A 17,668-nucleotide genomic window follows, 5' to 3' on the forward strand; every position below is an offset into this window, starting at 1 on the left:
GTGACTTAAATATAAAAAAATCACACCATCAAATAATAATGATTAATAATCATATACCTTTGCAAGCTATGGCTGAAGGGTGAATTTGTAACCTAACAAAGGATAGAAGGGATTGAAAAAGATAAGACAGGTAATCTTGATTATGAAACTGAAAATAATAATAGCTAACATTTACATAGCACCGACTGTGTGCCAGGCACTGTGCTAAGTACTTTATAAATATTATCTCATTTGATGCTCACAAAAACTCTGAGAGGTAAGGGCTATTTTTAGACTCCATTTTATAGATAAAGAAACTGAAATAGTTCCAGGTCAAGTGACTGACCCAGGGTCACACAGAAGTATCTCATGCTAGATTCGAACTCAGGTCTTCCTGGCTCCAGGCCCAGCATTCTATCTCCTATGCCACCTAACTGCCTCCCCACCCCCTGGGGGTGGGGGTGGGGAAGCTTTTATATGGATAAGATGATTGCGATTAAGGTAAGACGGAAGTGACTGGGGAAAAAATCTTTATATCAAGTGCTAAGAGGCTTCCATCCAAGACAGAAGAAATACATAAAACCAAAAACTATTTCTTCAAAAATAAAAGGTCAAAGGACACGAAGAAACAATTCTTAAAAGAACGGCAAACAACAATATGAAACGATGTTCCAAATCACTAATTACAAAAGAAATGCAAAAATCAAAACAACTTGGAGGTCTCTCCTCACATTCAGCAAATGAGCAAAAATGACAAAAGATGGGGAGAGTCAATGTTGGGGCAGGTGTGCAAAGGCAGACAAACCAATGCATGGCTGGTAGAATTGTAAAGTACTCTTGCTGTCCTGGAAAACAATCTGGAATCATGTAAAGAAAGTGTCTAGCAGGCCCCCATGCTTTGACCCAAGGCTTCCACCACTGGGCATATGTCCCGAGATCAATGCCAAATGATACCACCACAAACCAACATATTCACTGCACTGATTCCTGTCGTCGCCAGGACGGGAACAACTAATCAATCATGGAGTGAGGGATTGGTACATGAATATGGGGTAGATGGAATGTGGGAGAGTAAAACGTGGTAGATCGGATGCTCCATAGATGCATGGGAAAACCTAGAGAAACTGGTGCCAAGTGAAGGAGCAGATGGAGGAAAACAACAGACCCAATCCCTAGAATGACATCCATGGGAAGAATCACCGCCCTGCAATCTATGCTGCGTGCAGACCAATGGGGATCCCGGCTGCCTTGTGGAGAGACAGGAGAAGGGCCCCGCCGCCTCTTTCTTCAAGGAAGTGGGAGGGTGGGGGTGGGGAGCACTGCAGGCAACATCAGCCTTTTTTGATATTTTGGTTAATTTTGCTGAACTTCTTTCCCTTTCGTTATAAAGGATGGCTCTCTGGGAAGGGAAGAGGGGAGGGATACAATGGGAAATGCAGGTGATATAAAGACAAGCGATCAACAAAATGTATTAAAAATAAGCAGTAGGCTCAAATTCATTCAGTACATTGCTCATCAGGTTGAAAGCCAAAGTCTAATGCTCAGAATTATGAGCTGGGGTAATGAAAATAGTAAATGATGTAAAATGCATGGGAGAAAAGCCTTTTCCCCCGTACAGAAACATTCACCTACTTTTTTGGTGCACAGCAAACATCAGAGGACGGTCTTCTGGATGCAGGTACATTAAGACAGAGGTTCCAATCAGGTCCTGAGGGAGGTAGCCTAGCAAAGGCACAGCTCTGGGATTGACACACAGAGGAAAAATCCAAAAATGATAAGATGTGCGAACACTTTCCAACCAAATCTAATTTCCAGTATTTCCCCCTAAAGGTAATTTCAAGTAGCAAAATGAGTGCACAAAGCTCTTATCTAGGATAATGGCTAAGAGCTGGGACTTGAAGGGAGCCTCCTAGAAGGCTTTGTAAAAGCTAACCATACAGAGGTTTCCTGTAGCTATAAAATGAGAGCAACCAGTTTCTGCAGCTACACAGTTACTGCCCCCCCAGCAGCTCCCACTGCCAGGAGAAGAAGGGATCTTGCTATCTGTGTGACGGGGGCTACATCATATGGCAAACAAACCAAACCAAACCCCAGCCTCAGATCCAGGGCCGGGCAGCCGGTTTCAGCTTCTCCTCACATGTGAAGACCTTTTCAGGTCAATCATCCTCAACCACCATCCTAACTAACTGGGCAGCTGTGAGGTTTGACATTTCCAGTGTGGTCCAAACAGAGCCTTGGGTAAGCCCCTCCTTCTTACCAGGCCTGGGTAATCTCTGCTCTGCCTACCTGATGTGGCTACTGTCAAGATCAGGTAAGATATATAGGGCAAGTTCTTTGTAAAGGGAAAGGACAGCATTTTTAGCTAAGATAGTCACTGGAACAAAATTTTTTAAAATGGTAAGATCTAGTTTAATCAGACAAAAAGAAAAAAAGAGAGACATAAAACACAGTAAAGTCATGTGCTCCAACAACGTAAATCTCAATCTACTGAATGGGAAGCCGTGTTCAGAAATGCATTTCTGCCTTCTTATAGAAGTACCCACCTTTCATCCACTTCAAGAAACACACACCCTGGGGTATGGGTTGTTGTAAAGATCCTTTTATTCACAGGGATCCGGGGAGCTAGGAAAACACACACTTGAGATCTTCAAAATGCCAATAAATACTCATTAACTACATAGTAACCTACTTTGTGAATTTCTCATCTATCTCAACAATGAGAGCACACATATGGAACACAAAGCTCTCTAAAATGAGTGACATAAATTTCACCAGGAAATACCATTTCTCATGCTGACAATTTTCATCAAAATCCCATCAACATTTTAATCTACATGATTTTGAAATGGTGGTGGGAGGAGGATGGTTAGACATAGACCCTGTCTTCTATGCACAAAGTATATAAACAGATATAAAATGCAACTTAAACTCAAATTTTAGATAAAAAAGTACAGTGATATTTAAGAATTATAGAGATGTGAAAAAGTATCTAAAAATCCATAGAGAAACTGAGAAAATTTAAGGACATAAAAATTTTCTAAAAACCCAAAGAATAACCTTCTGAAATGCACAGTAAATAAAATTTGACAATACTACAAAAAGCTTTTTTCTGCATTTGCATTTCCTGATTTGTGTGAATTAAAGTGGTAATGTTAAACAATAGATACTTATTATGTGGGTTTAGACTTATAGTTTTGTCACTAAAAATAACTTATACTTTAATCAGAGATCTTCTAAGTACTTTTAAAGTTAACAAAACATTCCCATCTGTGATCTGTCTCTAGGGAATCTCAGTAGGCAACCTGAAGACCACTGGTGTTCTACTGCTGCAGTCTTCATTCGATATCCTGTATGGAATTACTGCCCCTAGACATAGGCTGCCCCTTAATATAAAGTCACTTTGAAGGGGGAAAAAATAACGTGGACGTGTGTGCCACATATATAGTTGGGCATAAGTATGCAAGTATAGGTTGTACTAGGATTTATTTAAGCCAAAATGTGGGAGGAGGGAGAAGGTGGGATATGGGAGGGAGGAATGTAAGGCCACTATTCTGCTCTTACACCTGAATGCTATTTCATGCACACCCCCCAAACTGTTAGGTCACAGTAACCAACATCCTGAGGAACTTAATCCTCACGATAGAATGTAAGCTCCTTAAGGGCAATTTTGTTTTTTCTTTCGGATCCTCCAAACCTAGCACAATGCTGGGCACATCGCAGGCCCTTAGTAAGTGCCAGATGAATGAATTCATTTGATAGAACTCCCCGGTGAGACACAATTCTTTACCTGCATCGATTTGCATGAGGGAGCTGAACAATTAAATGGCTTCCAGCATGCCCCCCCCCCCCAACAAATCCCCAGCAGAGACAGGAGTAGGGCTCCAAGTTCTTTGTCAAATTCCACTCTTGGATCTTTCTACTACACTGCCCCTCAAAGGAAATGACTAAAGATTCAAGAAAACATCACAGAGACAGGCATGGACAGGAGGCTGTGGCTGCAGGCTGGCCCATGCCACGCTTCTTTTCTTGTCCCAGAGTCTTATTTCAGGGACCAGGGCCTCCACACACCTGTCACAGAGACGCATCGTACAACACACAAACACGCTCGCACAAACACACGCACACGTGCACGCCTAATGGGCTGCTGTCTCTACACGTTGAATGAACAAAGCATTGACTTGCCTTCATAACCAGAGTGAATCTTCTCGACCAGAGTGAGGCAGCAGGGTTCTGACTCTGTGTCAGCAGAACTGCATACATTGATCACATATGGGGTGATCCGGAATGGATAATAATGGGCCTCTTGTTCTCGGTCTTTACCTCCCCTGAGGAAATTTTACATGATTAACTAATTGATGGTGCTATTTAGAATATGGTTGGGCAAAACAGTCAAACTTCTCACAGTGACTTCTCTGAACAGGACAGGCATAAATGTGTTTCTTTTCAAAAGCAGAAGAATGTGCTTAGTCTTGCCGCCGTACCCAAATCATCAGGTCCGATCCCTTTACTTGAAAGATGAGGAAACTGAGGCAGACAGCGATGAGGGCACTTGCGAAGTGCCTGAGACCAGAGATGAGCCTGGTCCTTGTGACTCCACATGCTCTGTCCACTACCCCTGCCACTCAATCGCTCTGTGATGGCGAGGTGGGCAGAACCATCTTAGATCCCACCACCATAACAGAGCTGCCTCACTTTACCTCTCCATCTCCTTAGCACTCAAACTACTGCTTTTGGCCCTTCTCACTTCTGGGGCTGCTGCTGCTGCTGTGACTCTACTGTAGGCCTCAGACTACTTTCAGGATTCCATGCACTTCATACTTTAGCCTGTGAGCCTAAAGCATTTTACCACACCCTAAACTGGATCTTCTCTTCCTCCCTAACTCCTCTTCTTCTTCAAGGCTAAGATCTCTTCGTCTTAGACTTCTTTCTACATGACTCTCCTTCCCTCACCCACCTCCCAGGGGTAGTCTGTGTGGGAGGGGTCCACTCGAGGCTGCTACACTTACCTGATCCTACAGAAAAAGGGCTTCACTTGAGAATATTCGTACTGGGAGGCTGCCAGAAACAAACACAAACAGATTGTAAATGACCACCTCAAACAGGAATGCCATAAAAGTTCTTCCTTCTCCTTACCCCATCTATGCTATGGCCCTGCTTCTGTACTGCCAGTGAAGAAAACAAAATGACTTTCAGAAAAGTATACCCATCCTTTAGATAGACGTGTATGTTATATGTGATATATGGGACACACACATGCACTCTTCTCCTGTACTCTGGGGCCTAATCACCTCTAGAAGAATTTCCACCCAGCAGCAACAATTCTGCTTAGTTAGACAGTGATGGCTTCACACAACAGCTCATACATTAACGATGATAAATTAGATCCATTAAAAAGACACTAGAAATGGACAGAACACAAGAACTCTAAGATATCAGGATATTGTCTGCTGTTCTAATCACTGCATTTCAAGCAACGGGAAGATTTGGTAGAGGTCTAGAGAAAGGGAGATCAAGAATTCAAAGAAACACAGAGAATTCTGAATAAGGAGAGGCAAAAAAGTTAGGCCCCTAGTTTGGACAGGTAAAGGGGCAGGGAAAAGGATGTGACCAAAATTTAGAACATTATGAGCGCTACTGATGAGCACATTTAGACTTGCTCACAGATCCCATTCCTTAAAATCAGAATGAGGCAGAGGAAGGATAACAAAAGGAAGAACTATGTTACAAAAGAGGGGCTAGGCTAGAAGATATAAAGAGCTTGCTACCTCAATACACTGGACAAGCAGAAGATAAAGAAGTTTCAAGAAGGTCTTTGATCATCAATCCATAAAAAATTATTCAAGAAAAACCAAGCACATCTGTGATATAACCTCAAACTTTTTCGAGGCAATGTTACAGAGAATAGCTACACAAAATACCATATGGTGCCACTGAATGACCACTGGTCTGACCTAATGTCAAAGTCCTGTTAAATTTAAAGTTTTACATATTCATAGAGTTCACATTTATTTACATAAACATAAATATATTATCTACAGTCGAGATTAGGAGATTTGAGACTGTTTGGACCATACTATTACATAAATACCATTAAAAATGAACAATACCTTCATTATGATACAGATTTACAAATACGCCAAACTGACCCCTGCTACATGATACATAACACAGAACAGAAAACAAGTCCTATTTCCCAATATCAGAATTATGAAGGCGCTCTATTGCAAAATAAACTTTCCTAAGTAGAGGGCTACTTCAAAGTATCCCAGAGTTCCAGAGTGGAAGGGACCCCAGAGATCCCCTAGACCAGAAGCTTCATGGTGCAGATCTGGAGAGTGAGGTGTGGCTGGTCCTGACATCCACAGGTCATCAGCAGTGGAGCTGGGCTTTGAAAGGCAAGTGTCACTCAGACTGGGTTTTCAAATCCAGAGTTTTACTATAGTCACACTGGTGATATCCTAGGGGCTCTTGATATTTTCCTCTATAAAGTTACTTATACTTTCATGAAATCATGAAAATGACTTAAGGGCATGGACTTGTGCCCCAAGTCCCAAAACACTCAAATTTGCAGCTATTCCTTCAAACACGAATGAGAGAGTGGAAGTCCAACGAAAGAAGAATGATTTTACATCAAGGCTGGTAATTCACTGCTTAGGCCAGAAGAAACCAGGAAACAAGGTCTAAGTCTAGAAATGTGCAGAGGAAAGGACGTAAGCGAGATGAATATCCCTAAGGGAAGTACACACAAGTACCCCAGAGCAGAGACTCAAGTAGGATGACAGAAGGCACAGACTTTCAGCCCGTCAGAGCTTTGAGGATTGAGTTCCATGAGGCAAAGGGGTAATCAATGGTAAAGAAAGGAAAATCAGAAAAACTGGGGCATATAACTGAGGAACAGACATGGAAGAGAAACAGACTTGGGGAAGAACATGAAAACTATAGAGCCTTGAATCTTAATGTAAGCACATATTCAAAGCACCCTGATGAAATGTACCATGCTGGACTCTGAAGACACCAAGATAAACAAAGAAAGACAATCCCTGTTCTCAAGAAGCTTTTGTAATTGACTGTGAAAGGACACCAGAAAATTACTGATGTTGAAAAGAATGATTAAAAAAAGAACGCAGGGAAAGAGTGGAAGAGCAATGAGATGTCACGGAACACTTTAGAATGATGGCAGGAACTAAGAGAAAGTAGAGTCTTAGCCTGTAAAGAAAAGAACAACTTTCAAATAATGATGTGATATCAGACAAAAGACTGGTTACAAATATCTATAACTGGAAGAGCAATTTACTGGCTCAAGGAAGGGAACAGTACTGCTGAAAAAGAAGGAAACAGGAACTTGGGGAGAAAAAGAAGACAATGAATCCCTAAAGTGCTTGGGAAGAAAAACCCTTTACAAAGACAACAGAAAAAAACACCTTTTAAGGATTAAGCAATTACTAATATAAAGGTACGAAAAAAAGGCCAAAAGAAACCTTCTAGTTAGAGATTTCTAAAACAAGAAAATAGGTCTGAGCTTAAAAAAAAGTCAGATAGCCCTTAGAAGTTCAGAGACAAGAAAGAAAATAGAGATTTCACATGCGTTCATGTGGATTCACAGAATTTACGTGGGATTTAAAACCTATTTGAATAGAAACACTGTAGACAAAACAGAGGAAAAACATTTCAACTGTACTAACTAGATATATGAGAGCCAACATTTATGCTAGTTACATTTACAATGTACATGCGGCCATCCATAAGCTAACATTTGTATTTGTGTGTGTGTGTGTGTGCGTGTATGCACGTGCAAAATAGAATTAATCTAACAACAATCAGAACAAATTTACTATCAGATTTTCACCACACGTTCTCATGCCTGGGTATTGCTGGTCTTAATAGCTGCATTTTATGTTGAACATGTTCAGTTCTAAATTAATTAAAGACAAACGAATTCTTTTTCATTGGAGTTGAAGGGCACGGCTCTTGTCACCTGTTTGGGTGCTGACATTCCAGAATGGAAGATGGGCCTGGGCCATGTGTGTGTAGAACACCCTCACGTCTTGAGGGGCGAGCAGCTCGACGAATGGGGAAGATGCCAAGGAATTCTTCTTACAGTTCAGAATAAGAGTGGCCTGCTCTGAAACATGGACCAACTTTCCCGACAGAAATGAAAAAACTGCCACAAAGGTATCCTATCAAAGACATTTTAAAAGTACAAACATTTAACCTCTACAAGCAATAGCCATCACAGGGTAATTTTCTTTTACAACTTACAACAAAAAGTTACAAACTTAATTTTAGAAAATCCTAAAACAGTACTATAACATTTGGGTTGCCTGACATCTCAATCCTCAAATGGCCAAACCATCATTTTTTGTATGGACCTATGACTTCAATAGTGCAAGGACTCCAGATCTAGAACCTAACTCGCATCAGTAATTCATCCATAAGCTGCTCCCCTGGAGAGTTCCTTTGGGCACTGAAAGGTTATGTGACTTGCCCATGGTCACACCGTTATGTGTCAGAGGCAGGCCGGGTTCTATTCTGTTCCAGAACTGTTGGCCCTTTATCTACCACGTGTCCCTGGCCAAACAATATATCTAAGTTTTAAAGTAGTCTGTCTCTAAATGTCACATCCATGTCCAGATCCCTCCATGTGCCCGGACTGCCTTCTCTTTACCACTTGGCTCAGAGGACTGAGTAACTGTCATCTTTCACTGTTACATCCCTCAGTCACCTCACATGGGCTTGTCTCCCCAGCCCCTACTCCTATTCTTATAATACTCTGTTTAAGAGGCTCATATAGGGCACCCAGTAAATGCTTGTTGAAGGGTCTCTGCTATATTAAGAGGGTAGCATTAAATTGGGCTGTGATTTCAAATCACCATAGCGGTGTTCACCAATTTCTAGACTATCAAACAATGTATAAGGGAAGAGAAAGCTCACGATTTTGTTTAATGTGAAAAGATGCTCTATAAAGAAATACAGTCTCATCTGTTGTCTTTGAGGACACAGTAATAGCTAGAAACTCGCTTGTTCTAGAAACACAGTTTGTAAAAGCCTGAAGAATAAGCTAACTAAGATGGCCATAAATGAAAATGACATAATAACTATGTAAAACCCAAGTGTGAAATGAAGACAATGGCCACCTGGTGGAAATGATTTTTCTCCATTTCACTTTGGGATGAACTGGGGCATAAATGCTATGGACCTATGAACTACACTGTAACCAAAACAAACTGTCCACTGCAAGATGCTCTGGGTGTTTAGACTCTCTCTGAGACAATGGCAGAAGTACCTTTACCTGGCTTTCTCCCATTATCTACCTCAGGTTACAACTCTTAAAACACACAGTTTATTCTACTGTAAAAATCTACTTGTAGATTAAGTCCTGGGAAGGCTGTAGAGAGGGACAGGGCAAATTCTGGGCCACTCACTGTGTTTTTAGACGTGTGTTCTGAAGCGATGGCAGCCACCTCCTCGAGGCTGTACTCAGTCACATCTGCTTGGTGTGCTCCATTTGGTCTGAGAATCTGGAAAAACTCATTGTTGGCTGAAAACAACAGAAAACTGTAAGTGCTACAATGAAGATGTTAACAGTTTTTACAACTGATTCTTTGACTTGTATTTTCTTTTATAAGATAGCTTGTAGTTATAATAACACCATCCTATCACGTGTTAAATTTGCTACATATAGTGATTTATGCATTAGAAACCTATACACCCAGTGATATTATGTTTAAAGCAAATGTACAAACCAAAATTTGAGGATTTCTTCAATAGAAGGATTTCCTCGTGAAAATTTCCTAGATCATACAAAGAATACACCACAAACACATTTAGGTAGCAACCCCACAAATTTCCAAAAAAAGAAAGCAGGCAGTGTACATTGCTAAAAGAGAAATCTATTATTTTTGCTGTCGGAATTAGACAGTATACAGTATCTGTAAAGATGCAAAAGTTATAGGTATAGACTAGGGTGTGTACCTTAAGAACACTTTGAGGAAAAAAACATTAGAGAGAAAATAAGCAAGAGTGGTACTGGCAGCTTATTTTTTATATGATTATTAACTGCAGTTCTAGTTAAAAACAGATTTTGTACTTGATCAAATGTAAATTAAAAATCAGTATTTCTTCAAAAAAGAAAGTATCACTAAAAAAACTCATCTCTTGTCAGACAAAATATTTTATATTAATCATGATCTTACTCTTCCAGTGCGCTTAATGAAATCAACGCATTAGGTTTATTCTGTATGTTCTAAACCCATGGCAACAACTCTGGTGGAGCTGGGGCTTACGATGAGCTGGCCCAACTATTCACTTCTATCTTGAGTCAGCTCTACCTTGAATGCTGTGTACGCAGCGAAGGGCGTAGTTGAGGGCGTCGAGAACACTTGGTTTATGATTTCTCTCAGAGGGGAAATACTTTTTCATTTCTCGGACCACCATCATAAGTTCTTCAGAAGTCTTACTGTGATCTTGCTGCTCACTGAAAGACAGGAAGAAGTAAAGTTCCACCTTTATGTTTCTCTTCCTTGACGAATGGATGTTTCATCACTGACACAGGGGGAACTCACTTTCTTTTTCTCTCCCCTTCCTCCTGGCTTCCACTGTTTTGCTGCGGATCACTGGCCTCCATTTCCTACTATTGACTTTCATGTCTACTCCATATTAGCTTACTTTTCCCAGATCTTCACATCCCACAAGAAGACATTCCCATCTCAATCCCAGGTTTTTCTTCTCTAACAATAAAAACTTGGTCTTTTTTGCTTTTTCTTCTTGGATGATGAATGAAAATTGGTCAAAATAAGCATGAACTCACCTGTTGCTGTTGGCACCAGCTTTGCCTTGCCGTTTGAAGCCTTGTTTCCACATCTCATTGGATTCTTTATCAAGGGAATCCGTCCCACTGGACTCTGGTCCATTAAATTCGTTTCCACTGGAGTCATTGCCGTCAGACTTACTACTCTGCATTTCTAGGCCTTCACAATGGACGTTCTTCTCTGGCTTCTAAATACTGATGGCTCTAAGTGAATATGTTCTCTATTTTGGAATCAGTAATGATGATGATCCAGTTCTCATTTTGATCCAAGCCATCACCTAACACAAAATTGTCTGTCACAGCTGACTGGTGAAATTCGACATGAGTAATTAATTGTTGCCATTCATTGGGAGGAAATTTTTTCTAGACTCACTATTTTCCATAATAAGGAACTTCAGTGCCTTATTGTTCCACTAAAGTGTAATGACTTCAATCTGAAAAAAAAAAATTAAAGAAAAGTTAGGAAGTAAAACGCGCATTTAATACCTAAAACCAAGATGAAAACATCAGCGGCTCCTCTCAGAGACACACACAAGCATTCAGAAGGACCTTAAAGGCCCAATCTCACCACTTTATAAATGAGGAAACTAATGCCCCAAGAGATGCAATAACTTTACCAAGGTCACCTAGCTAGTAAAGAGCAGGTCCTGGGACCAAATCCAGTATCCTTTCCATTGTACCAGAGTGTCTTCTTTCATTAATAGTCCGAGTTTGGACCCAGGTCACCTAGCTCCAAATTCAGAGCTCGTTACACTTACTACCAGTCCCACGAAGCCAGTGTCCACTAAGCACCTCCTATGACACTGTGCCAGAAGGTGGGGATACAAAGATAAAACAGAAAAACAGCCCTTGCCTTCAAAGGGGTGTGTGGGTGGTAATAATTCCATGTGGACAGGTTAAGTATTTGGGGTCTGAACCTGTGACTTTGCTGGCAGAGGCAATGCTTGAAGTTATACATTTAGTATCTGGTCAGTGGTCAAGAGAGCTGCCTGGGGATGCTGCAAGGTTAAGTACCTCGTCAGCACGTCCCACAAACCTGCTGTTGAGTCATTTCAGTCGTGTCTAATTCTTTGTGACCGTATTTGGAGTTTTCTTGGTAAACATAGTGAAGTGGTCTGCCAGTTCCTTCTCCAGCTCATTTTACAGATGAGGAAACTGAGGCAAACAGGGTAAAGTGACTTGCCCAGCTAAGTAAGTGTCTGAGGCCAGATTTGAACTCAGGAAGATGAGTCTTCCTGACTCCAGGCCTGTTGCTCTATCCACTACACCATTTGGCTGCCCCCACTCTAGATGACATGCAAGTACTGTGTATCACAGGCAAGATTTGAACCCAGATCTTAGAATTATAGGATCAAAAATTTAGAGCTGAAGGGGACCTCTGAGGTCATCTAGCACAACTCCTTCATCTTATGAATGAATAATAATAGCATTTATTAAGTACTTCCTCTGTGCCAGGCATTGTGCTAAATGATGGCATACAAGTGTGCTCACAATAGCACAGAAACTGAGACCCATGGCTGTTAAAAGTGTGCCCAGGCTCACACAGGGTGTCAGTGTCACAAGTGTGACTTGAAATGTGGTCACCCAGCTCCAGCATTTCAATATCCTCTACTCCAGTTTGCCAACAGAGAAGCAATTGGGAAAGGCTTCCCATAGGACACCACACCCATCCAACCTTCCTCCTAAGTCCCCTATTTCTGCTGAGGGCCCCTAGTACCTGAGATTTTCAATGTGGAGTCATGATTGTCTTTCTTTCCCAATTCCCATATGCAATTAGTTGCCAACTCTTGTCAAACCTAACTCTACAAGATCTCAGGCATCCATCCTCCTGATCACAGGATCACAGATTTAGAGGGACCTTGGAGGCCATCTGGAGGCAGCTAGGTGGCTCAGTGGCTAGAGCACTGGCCCTGGAGTTAGAAGACCAGAGTTCAAATCTGGCCTCAGACACTTCCTAGCTATGTGACTCTGGGCAAGTCACTTAATCTCTGTTTGCCTTAATCCACTGGAGAAGGAAATGGCAAAACACTCCAGTATCTTTGCCAAGAAAACCCCAGGAACAGAATTGTCGTGCTATGGTCCACAGGGTCAGGAAGAGTTAGACAAGACTGAACAACAACAACAGAGACGATCTAATCCAATACCCTCAGTTTAAAGATAAGCAAAGTACAGAACAGTTAAGTGACTTTGATTTGAAACCAGACCTTCCTGTCTCAAGTCCATCAGGCTCTCTCTATCCTTTTCACTGGCCATCCTCTCTCATCTCCCTGCTCCTGGTTTTCTTCAAACTCTGAGAGCTTTCCTGGTCCTCCCCTCCCCATTCCTTCCTTCTGAAATTACCTCCCATTCACACTGTCTACATGGTGTATGTACACAGTCGTGGGCATTATGCCTCCCTGCATTAGCCTGGGAGCTCCCTGAAATAAAGCCTCAATGCCTGGCTCCTGGACAGTAGGGACCGTTGCCTTTCTTTGTATCCCCGGCACTTAGCACAGAGCCTTGCACGCAGTAGGCACTTAACAAAGGCTCAATGCCTGGCTCCCGGAGGTAAAGGCTGTCTGTTGCCCAGCCTTCAGCGCACCAAAAGCGCTTAATAAATGCTGGCTGCTGCAGACGGTGATCGTCAGACCTCTCCAACATCGGTCCGCAAGTTAAAAAGGGCTGGTTGTTTGTTTAAGTACAAAGTGGCAGGAAGACGCCGGGCCAGGTGACGGACGCAACCCCACCTGGCAAGGCTGGATGCAAAAGTTGCCTGGGCCGTCGGAAAGGACCCGCCCCGCCCTCCCCCCCCCCGACCCCCAGGGGACTCCTCGCCTGGGAGCTGGGTAGCCCGCTTCCCCTCCACCCCAAGTTCAAGGGCAACTTGTTTCCCGCTGGGCTCTGGGGGCGGTTACGTAACCCGCCCCCCCCCCTTCCCCGCCTCCAGGGGGTTCCTTGCCCCGCTCCCCGCCCGAAGCGCTTCGAGGGGGGAGCGAAGCGCTTTGGGGGGAGGCGTGACCGAACTGCGACCCTGGCTTGTCCGGACCCCAGCCCTCGCGCCGAGGCGCTCGCTCACTCACCCGCCCGGCCGCCGTCGCCGCCGCTGCCGCTTGGCTCCCGCGCGCCTCCGCCCTCCCTCGGCCCGGCTCTCTCGCGCCGGCCCCGCGCGCAGGTCTCGGGGCCAGCCGCGTGCCGAGGGGGCCGCCCCCCCCACCACTGGAACGCCCGCTTGCAACGTGACCTGGCCCCGCCCCCGCCGCGCCCCATTGGACGCCGCGCCCAGCCCCGGGCGCCACCATTGGCCAGGAGGAGGAGCCTGCGGGGGGAGGCTCCGGTTACATAACTGGGCCCGAGGCCCCCCAAACCCTATTACATAACCCGCGGGGAGGGGCAGGGCGAGAGGCGCCTCTCGGCCAATCCTGTTAAGCCGGTGGGCGGGGCGTGGGCGGTGGGGTCCGCGAGGGAGGCGTGGTCCTGACAGGCACGAGTCGGGTATCCTGCTGCCGCACGGGGCTTAGACGGTGATAGGCGGAGGTGCCGTGATAGGGCGGGGCAGCTGTCACTCTTAGGTAGAGGGGGATGAAGGACAGGTGAGATCTGGGGTCAGCGACAGGAGGAGACCTGGGTAGGATGCTTTACACCTGAGAAAACGAGGAGAGGATTTGATTTGCGGGCGGAGCGGCTTTCGAGTTCTCCTTTTTTGAACTGGGGCCAGAGGGGCTTGGGCATTGGCACTGTGGATGGTGCTTGGTTGCCTGAGAGGAAGGTGGACGCGTTGGGGGTGGGGGTCAGTGGCGTGGATGAGCCCCTTCCTCCACATATTTCCCCCTATTAAACTGGTTTATTTTTTTTAATAAATATTTTCTTTCTTCCCCTCAATGAAAAGGAAAAAAGAACTTTTTTTTTTTTTTTGGCTAGGCAATGGAGTTGTGACTTGCCGAAATTGAACCCAGGTCTTCCTGACTCCGGGGCCGGTGCTCTATTCACTGCCACCTAGCTGCCCGAAAAAAGAACTCTTGCAGCAAATATCCATATTTGAGCAAAACAAATTTCCACGTTGTTGTCCATGTCCAAAAATATATCCGTCACCTCTTCTGCCAGGAGGTGGGTAACATGGCTTATGTTAAGATCTCTGGGATCTTCTATTCTCTTTTTTTAATTTTTGGCAATTGGGGTTAAGTGACTTGCCCAGGGTCACACAGCTAGTGTCAAGTGTTTGGTTTAAGGCCGAATTTGAACTCAGGTCCTCCCGACTTCAGGGCTGGTGCTCTATCCACTGCACCACCTAACTGCCCCACATGGGATCATTTATTCTTGATGCTAGGTCGGTTGGTTGCAGGCGACCTCATCCCAGGTGTCATGTCCTCCTGGAAGCTTTTTCCCGATTCTCATCTGTTATTAGAGTTCCTTCCCTCATCCCTCAACTGTTATTTACTTATCTGTATTCCCCTTCCCGTCCTATTAGTTATCATGGGGTCCTAAATCTTGAGCAGGAAGGGATCTCAGATTTAGCCCAACTCCTTCATTAAGTGAGAAAACCAAGACCCAGGGAGAGTAAAAGCCTCACCTAACATCACCCAGACAAATGGGAAGGATTTCAAGTCAGGTTCGTTCTTACTCCAGAGCCGGGACTCTTTCACCTGTGCCCACTGCCTCTGGCGCTCCTTCACGATCCTCCCGATCCTCCTACTCCTCCAGCTCACTGCCTTCCAAGTATGGAAGTCCGCCGGTTCTCTGCCACTGGCCCCCTTCTCTTCTGTCTCTATCCTTTCTCCCTTGGTGATCTCATCCCCTTGCTTGGGTTCTATTACTATCAATTGGTATTATTATCCTTATTCAGGTGACTCCCAAATCTATAATCCGGCTCTGATATCTCTCCTGAACACTAGTCCTATGTTCTCCCCCTGCCTGTTGGACAGTTCCACCTGAACATCCGTAGGCCCTTTAGCGTCAACATATCTGGAACAGAGATCATTCCCCTCTAAGAGCCATCCCTCCACCAAATCTCCTATTTCTTTCTGTTCCAGACACCTCTGTTCTTTTTATTACCCAGATTTTCAACTTTGTAGTCGTTTCTTTTTCCTTTGTCCATCAACCCCATATCTGCTAAGTTGCCAAATCTTGTCACTTTCCGTCACACTTCTTGAATACAATCCCCTTCTTTTCACACATAGCCCCTACCCTAATTTAGGCTTTCAGTGCCTCTCCCTTGGTCTCCTGTAAGGGCCTCTCATTTGGCTTCCTTCTCTTCAGTCTCAATCCATTCTTCATACAGCAGCCAAATTGGTAGTGTTAAAGCATAGGTCTGACCATATCATTTCCCTGTTCAACAAGCTTCAGTGGTTCTAGGATAAAAAACACAAACAAAAACCACACAGCTTAGCATTATAACTCTCCACAATATAATCTCCACCTACCTTTTCAGTATATCTATATATAGATATAGATAGATAGATGGAAGGATGGATAGAGAGATGGGTGGATAGATAGATGGATGGATGGATGGATGGAAAGAGGAGTGGATGGATAGATGGATGGAAGGATGGTTAGAGAGATGGATAGATAGATATATAGATAGGTATGTAAGTGTGCACATATATAGATATAGATATGTATACACACATACATGTATACAGATATAGATATATACTCTCCTTTCAGTGATCTCTCTTCCAGTCAAACTGGCTTATTAACTGTTCCCTGAACAGAGCATTGCAGAGCCCACCTTCATGCCTTCGGAAAAGAGAGTAACTTGTCTGGAATGTGCTCCCTGCTCACTTCCACCTTGAGAATCCTGAGTTTGCTTTGAAGCATAGTTCAGGCACTGTCTCTTACACATGGCATTTCCTGATCCCCATTGTTCTGGGAACTCTTTCTCTCTTGAAATGTCTTTGAAGTACTTTTATTTGGAGTACTTTGCTTTTACTTCCTTTTCTAACTGTAGCCTCTTAGTAAAATGGAAGTCCCTGAGGTCTTGGACAGTTCCATTTTTGTCTTTGTAGCCTGAATTGTATCTGGCACATACTAAATAGATCCTAGATCTTGAGCAGGAAGGGATTTTAGATTTAGCCCAACTCCTTCATTAAGTGAGAAAACCAAGACACAGGGAGAGTGAAGGCCTCACCCAACATCACACAGGCAAATGGACAGGATTTGAAGTCAGGTTCATTCTGATGTATCCACCAGTTGAATATAGGAAGGGAACAAGTATTTTTTTTGGGGGGGGGGAATGAGGCATTTGGGATTAAGTGACTTGCCCAGGGTCACACATCTAGTATCAAGTGTCTGAGGCCAGATTTGAACTCAGGTCCTCCTGATTCCAGGGCCAGTGTGCCACCTAACTGCCCTAAGACTCTTCCTGAGTTCAAATCTGGCCTCAGACATTTGCTTGCTCTGAGACCCAGGGAGAGTAATTTAACTGTTTGCCTCAATTTCCTCATCTGCAAAATGAGCTGGAGAAAGAAATGGAAAAATCACTCCAGTATCTTTGCCAGGAAAACCCCAAATGAGGTCATCAAGAGTTGGAAAAGGCTGAAACAATTCAACGACAACAAAATGTGCCAGGCATGGGGTTAAGTGCTTATAAATAGCATCTTATTTGAGCTTCACAACAACCTGTGGAGGAAGGTACTATTATTATCCCCATTTTACAGTTGAGGCAGATAGAAGTTAAGTGTTTTGCCTAAAGTCACATAGCTAATGTGTCTAAAGCAGGATTTGAAACTGTGACTTCAAGTCTAGCGCACATGGTGCTACCTAGCTGCCTCTCATATGATCTTCTTGAGGACAGCCCTGTATAGCGTTTACAGGACAGCATGGACAAAAGGTTCAGAATTGAGTGGCATGAGTTGGTTGCGATCTGCATTATTCTTGGGAACACTCCCATCTTTAAGGTCACAGAAA

General features: G+C 43.8%; 1 protein-coding gene across 3 annotated transcripts in view; it reads right to left on the bottom strand.

The window, feature by feature from the left end:
• The window catches only part of PER3 (period circadian regulator 3), a 32,684-nt gene extending 18,732 nt beyond the window's left edge, over positions 1 to 13,952 (bottom strand). The window contains exons 1-9 of one of the 3 annotated variants that reach the window (XR_013482558.1): positions 13,846 to 13,952; positions 10,787 to 11,220; positions 10,308 to 10,453; positions 9,402 to 9,517; positions 7,955 to 8,156; positions 4,986 to 5,034; positions 4,162 to 4,304; positions 2,523 to 2,601; positions 1,612 to 1,718 (exon numbers count right to left, since the gene is read on the bottom strand). Coding sequence is in view for 2 of the 3 variants with exons in the window: in XM_020974774.2 (XP_020830433.1) it covers positions 1,612 to 1,718; positions 2,523 to 2,601; positions 4,162 to 4,304; positions 4,986 to 5,034; positions 7,955 to 8,156; positions 9,402 to 9,517; positions 10,308 to 10,453; positions 10,787 to 10,938 (994 nt within the window). In the remaining variant the exon portion in view is untranslated. The remainder of the gene's footprint in view (positions 1 to 1,611; positions 1,719 to 2,522; positions 2,602 to 4,161; positions 4,305 to 4,985; positions 5,035 to 7,954; positions 8,157 to 9,401; positions 9,518 to 10,307; positions 10,454 to 10,786; positions 11,221 to 13,845) is intronic. The other 2 variants (XM_020974774.2, XM_078145706.1) reach the window with 2 other exon arrangements.
• Positions 13,953 to 17,668: the final 3,716 nt, after the last annotated feature.

Source organism: Phascolarctos cinereus, unplaced genomic scaffold, assembly GCF_003287225.1.
Source record: "Phascolarctos cinereus isolate Bilbo 61053 unplaced genomic scaffold, phaCin_HiC Scaffold_726;HRSCAF=1367, whole genome shotgun sequence".
Taxonomy (NCBI): Eukaryota; Metazoa; Chordata; class Mammalia; order Diprotodontia; family Phascolarctidae; genus Phascolarctos; species Phascolarctos cinereus.